This window comes from Pteropus alecto, unplaced genomic scaffold, assembly GCF_000325575.1.
Source record: "Pteropus alecto unplaced genomic scaffold, ASM32557v1 scaffold22, whole genome shotgun sequence".
Taxonomy (NCBI): domain Eukaryota; kingdom Metazoa; phylum Chordata; class Mammalia; order Chiroptera; family Pteropodidae; genus Pteropus; species Pteropus alecto.
The window spans coordinates 15,526,994-15,532,993 of record NW_006434839.1 but is presented as its reverse complement, the minus strand read 5'-3'; the positions used below and the strand labels follow the sequence as shown (position 1 = coordinate 15,532,993).

Genomic DNA, 6,000 nt, shown 5'->3' with positions numbered 1-6,000 from the left:
TAACCTTACTGCTCTCGTCATTTAAGGGTTCCCTCTAGGCTTGTTGTCTTAGACCGTTCAGGTTGCTATAACAAAACACCACAGACTGGGTGGCTTATAAACAACAGAAATTTACTTCTTACAGTTCTGGAGACAGGCAAGTCCAAGACCAAGGTATCAGCAAATTGGGTGTCTAGCGAGGGGCCGCTTCCAGATTCACAGACGGCTATCTTCTTGCTGTGTCCTCATATGGCAGAGAGGCAAGGGGACTCTCAGGCGTGTGTTTTATAAGGGCTAATCCCATTCATGACCTAATTCACCCTCATGACCTAATCACCTCCCAAAGGCCCCACCTCCTAATGCCACCACATTGGGGATTAGGTTCCAACATATGACTTTGGGGAGGACAGGAACATTCAGACTATAGTACTTGGTATGATGAGATTGGAAAGCTAAAGGGACTGACTTAGCTTTTCTCTTGGGCTAAAACATTACTAGCCTGTAAGAGACACAGTCAATAACAGAAATACTAGTAGTTGCATTTAATGAATAGTTTGTGCCAGGAACTTTAGTCACCACAAACACATAGTATTGTCCCTGTTTTACAGGTGAGGACATTGACTTTCTCAAGGTCCTCATGTAGCGGACAGTGGGAGAGACACTCAAGCAGGTCTGTCCTCTTAACTAGTATGCTGTACTGTCCCCTCATTACAGAATTCTAGTCTCTTAAATATTTTAGGCCCCTTTTCTCTATCAAGGGAAATAAATACATGCTGACTATATGAACTTTAGGACCTTACGTGTTCACAAACGATTTTCCCTAATAAAAGGGAAAATATTGTATTGATTGAGTCTCAACTTGTTCTTCTACTATCCACTGCACTCCAGCAGTAGGCATATTTTATGCGGAGCTGAACAGTGAGTTTAGTAATGGCAGGAAATCATACCTGTGAACTAGCTGTGCCGGGAGCGTTGTCTTCCCGGAGTTAAGTTTGCTTGTAAACTGCCCATGGAACAAATCCAAGAGAAAGCTCTCTTTTATCTCTAACTAGAGGGCTGGCCAGTCTCTTTTCCCTTCTGAGCACTCCTAGAAGAGACATCCTAGTGTTGAAAGTACTTCCTTAACAGAGCTGCTTCCAGTAATCTGTCTGTTACTGGATGGGTGAAAGGTTCTTAAATTCTCGGATGGGCTTTCACCACGCCGCCTGCAGCATCCTTTGCTGCTCCCTTCTACCTGCCTAGCAACTGACTGACATTTCCACGCCAGGTCTGCTTTTCACTCTATCTAACCCTTAATTTGACTGGAACCTGAAGAAAGGGGATGGGGGAGGGGGAGACAAGCAGTCGGAGAGGACAGGCCTAGTTAAATTGACAGTACTTTGAGGGGAATGGAGATTAATTAGCCATTGGCATATAACACTGAAAATCCCAGTTTATGACAGAATAGTCATCCTGGGAAGAGAAAGTAATAATCGTTCTGATGAATGCTTTAGAAAAGGTAAAATCTGGTATTTTTTTCTACAACTCTTAGTTTACATGTACTTATTGCTGTCTAAGGCCTAATGAAAGAGGTTAAGTGGAAAATCTTTTCCCTTATCAACACAAGAATTTTTTCTTTTCATATTTTTAAAAGTATTCTAAAGTATTTATTCTACTTTTAATTGCTACACCAATGAAACAGCATATTTCCCATCCTTTCATTTAAAAATGGGGAATGATAACCAAACGATCATCCCTTTGGGGGGGGGGTCAAATTATTTATAATTTGTATAAACTGTTAAAGTGAAATACAGGCTAAACACATTGAGCTTCACCCAGCATAAAATTATAAAATATTAGCTGATTCATTTGAAAACACAATAAAATATAGAAAAAACAATGATAAATTTTACTTTAATCAAATTAAAGTCAGGGATATAAAGACTCTGGCTCAGTTTCTCTTTAATTTCTCAAGTATCACTTATTTTCCTATCTTTGTTTAATTTTAATAGGCATATTATAATACACTTGCTCTGGGAAAGCACCTATGATTACAAATAAAAAATAAGTCCTTAAACACAACTTAAAGTACCAAAGTGTCAGTGCCAAGTTTGATTTTAATAAAATTCTTAACATTAAATAAGCATTGTTTCATGTATAATGCTGATTTTTTAAAAGATATCTGGAAATGAAATGTAGTAAAATTATTGCTTCCAAAGTTAAGTTGGCACAATCTGTACAAGACAGAACCGAAACGAGATCAAACGCACCCAGCAGTTCCAGAACCAATCTCTACCCTTCTTCTGACATTGTATACACCTTCACGAAGCTATCATTTTACAGTCTTCTTGAAAGTGATGGCCTGCTATTTAGATACTTAAATTCTATACATGTTAAGATACATCCTGAGGATACCAGTATGTTTAACCACAGAAATGACTTAAATTGTGCATGTTAGGCAGGACAATAAATGTTTGACAGACCTTAATGAGAAGTTCTGTAGGTATATTACCCTGCCAGACAATACGAAAAAATTCACAATGCAAAACCAAGCATGTCTTCATTTTTTTTTAAAAAAATGCAACATTTATTTCACAATCTCTGGAACTGTAAAACTCCTATTCTTTTAATTTACAGAATTGAGGGAAGTGTTTTAAATGCCAAAATGTACATGCTGCATGTGATTTAGCATATAAGCACCAAAATCTGAAAAGTTTACAAAAATTGTTTAAACTTGTAAGGTGTATTTAATCATGAATTATACTGAGTTGGAGGAAATAAACAGTACCCCAAAGCTCATTTATATTTAAGAAACAGCTGAACAGCTTCCAGCTTGGTTTGTAACAAAATAAAAAATACTGCTTTTAGTTTTTTTATACAAGTTATCTAAAATTTAGATTCAAAATTTAAGTCCTGCCTTTCATTGTGGATAGAAGTTAGATCATTAAATTTCTCTGTGTTCCAGTTTCTATTTCATATATAGTTAAGTATTTAATGGCCTAAAAATTTTTTTAAAGTAAAAACTTGAGTCATTTAGTAAACATCTAAAGTTAACGAAAAAGTTAGATCTCTTATATTTTTACATAGAATTGGGTATGAAATCATTTTGCACCAAAATTATTTTTAAATGTTATCAGTCCATTCAATAATTAGATCTTTTCTAAGTATTTAATATATATCTTTAGGCAAAAACTGGTAGTATGAAGTTAAATAAGGTAAATACAAAATTAATTTCTTGGTTTACAAATCAAAATTATTATGATATTAAAAGCATGCCTCTTTCCAAACCACTCTGTCATGCTGATAACAAATAAGGACAATCTATGCCAGTATTTCTCTAAATATACTGACACAGCTGTCCTGAATGACCAACTCGGTTGGAAAGGGACTTGGCCCACTTCCCCAGTTCTATGGAGTTGCCACCTGTGCCCTCACTCTAAGTAGCTTATACAGAATCGACTTACTCATGTTACTAACACAAAAATCCAGCAAGCTATAGTCCTGAAAGCCACCTACATTTATATGTTTACTTTTTACTGTATACATTAAAAAAAAATTTGTTGTGCTTTTCACATATCTGATATAGGTTTTCATATAATTTTATTTCTTGGTTTATTGGGAAAGATAAAGACTAAGAAAAGAGGTACATAAGGAGAGTTGGACTGTAAAGTGACATTACATACACACCTAGCCAAATATCTTTAAAAGCTACTATCATCAAAAAGCAATATATATATATATAAAAGAAAACAAAGTCTCCTCCCTCAAATCCATATTATTCCATGATAGAGTTTCACAGCAACCAGTATATATATCAATTATTTTTCATGATCTGTTGAGTTATCCACAAGTATGCTTTTGGAATTACAAGATGTCATTTCCATAGCAGACTAAACATTTTACTATTAGAGAAATGTGCTTAGAAATGGTTCAATGATTTCCTCATTATGACGACTATTTACAAAGACATCTATTTACGTTACCAATAAATAATCCTGATATCAAAAGAGAATGCTCATGCACACACCGAGATGGCTGCATGCTTTTAAAATATTTACATGTAGTTTCGCTATTGTAGCTGTCCCATTAATAGTGAAAGTGCGTGTCCTTCAATTTTCTCCACGTCAGTCTTGCTTCTGGGGGATGCATCCTTCCATTTCTACAACTTCAGGCCAGCCTTCATATTTGTTTGTGTCCTTATTGTTCTTTATGTGCTGTTGGAACACAATAATAGTATACGATTTCAAAAACCTTGGTGGACTGCTTATCTGCGACGACATGCTTTAGTGCGCTCATTTCGCTAACACTCATGTCAACAATGAGTTCATATAAATGATGGTTCAAGATATTAAATGAGAAAGCTTCGGGACTGGCATGTAGTGGCAGACTTTCAAATAATAGCTAAAAGAACAAAACACTGCAGATGTTTATTAAAGGATCATTTTTTAGCCAAAAAGTTTACATTCTACTAAGTTCTGAAGTATTTCCAAACTTAATTGATTATTAGATCAAAAACTCAATTAAAATCTTTAATAACCAATGTTTCCTAAAAGGCTTATTATAAAAGCAATTATATGCTAATGCGCTGTCATATAGGAAAAAAAATTCCCATGCAGAATTTGACTATTTTTAAGCTTTGAAATTAAACCACTGCCATGTTACTTCAAATAATTGATTACCAAGAACTTATAAAAAATATATGAATATATTTAATGTCTGCTTTATCTAAATTACAGATAACTGGGATAAGAATATGTACCATATGCTTTCATACAATTTGCTTTTATCCATTAATAGTGAAGTCTAAGACACTAACCTGTTCAAAAGGGCTTTTTGTCTTAATGCCTTTCCCACCACAGAAGACCCAGTTGTCTCTAAAACCAAGACTGGTAATGGACGTACTCCCCAATTCAGCAATGAGCCGCCGTGCCTCATCATTGAGTCTTAGAGGAAGAAAAAGAATGATACGATAAACATAGTGCATTCTATGTTATATAAGTAATATTGAGTTACCTAGGATATTTACCATGAGACGAAAATGAGAATATGTAGGCTTAAGTAAGAGAACATAAAAAAAGAATACAGAAATGTTTTCAGAGTACCAGTCCTATTTGAATTTTTTAAGAATAGCCAGTATACAGTATTATATTAGTTATATTAATTTTAGGTGTACAATAGAGTGATTCAACATTTTTATATCTTACAATGTGAATTCTTTAGTGACAAAAGACATAAAACCTAGCATATCATTTTAAGTTTATTATATTAAAAAGTACCTTTTACATGTTTTCATTTCACAACAATAACTAACTTTCAGCTACATCCATCAAATAAATACAGGATACTGCAGTTAGTAGATGACTCTCCAGGCTAATTTAAGGTCTTAAGCAACCAACATCTTTATACAATTAAAAATCACTTTGAATCTCCACTAAACCCTTTGTAAATTTCATCTGAATAAAGGTAAATGCTAATAGAAATACAGAGGTTTCTAATTCTATCTTTTACTTTAAATAAAATGAATTTTGAGACTACGGAAATAAATTGTCCTTAAGCGATAAGTGCCAAGTGGTTATTTAATAAAGAATGAAAACAGCAGCTAAGTACCTCCCAGCAGGAGGAAGGACAGTGACAAAAGCCAAATGCTAGGGAAATAGCTAAATGAAAGGTGCCGTCAAGGTATTTTGTGTAGGTTGTCATCCTAATGTTGAGTGATTCTCCATGTCTCCTCTGTCTCAAAAGGGGAAGGAAATTCAGTGGAGCTAAAAAAAAAAAGAAAAAGAAAAAGAACAAAAGATAACTAACGGCCACCTGTGCAGCTATTTGGTAGTAAGTTGTTTATATCAGCCAGAAGGTCAGTCAGGAAGGTGCTTATTTATCCCACAGACAAGTTCTTTGACATATCACATGCTAATGTCAGTTAGCTCCTTTAATGTATTAATGAAAAAAATACTGGATACGACAGTTCTCATTTAACTAACTCAAGGATAAATGGGATAATTTATGTTTTTCTTTTTTTAAAAAAAGCTTCATAAAACAGGA

At 34.4% G+C, this 6,000-nt stretch overlaps 1 protein-coding gene across 1 annotated transcript in view; it reads right to left on the bottom strand.

The window, feature by feature from the left end:
• Positions 1–1,903: 1,903 nt before the first annotated feature.
• Positions 1,904–6,000, bottom strand: part of FAM3C (family with sequence similarity 3 member C) — a 47,115-nt gene continuing 43,018 nt past the window's right edge. Inside the window, exons 9-10 of the mRNA XM_006910571.3 lie at positions 4,775–4,901; positions 1,904–4,172 (exon numbers count right to left, since the gene is read on the bottom strand). Of these exons, the coding sequence (XP_006910633.1) occupies positions 4,083–4,172; positions 4,775–4,901 (217 nt within the window). The 3' untranslated portion in view covers positions 1,904–4,082. The remainder of the gene's footprint in view (positions 4,173–4,774; positions 4,902–6,000) is intronic.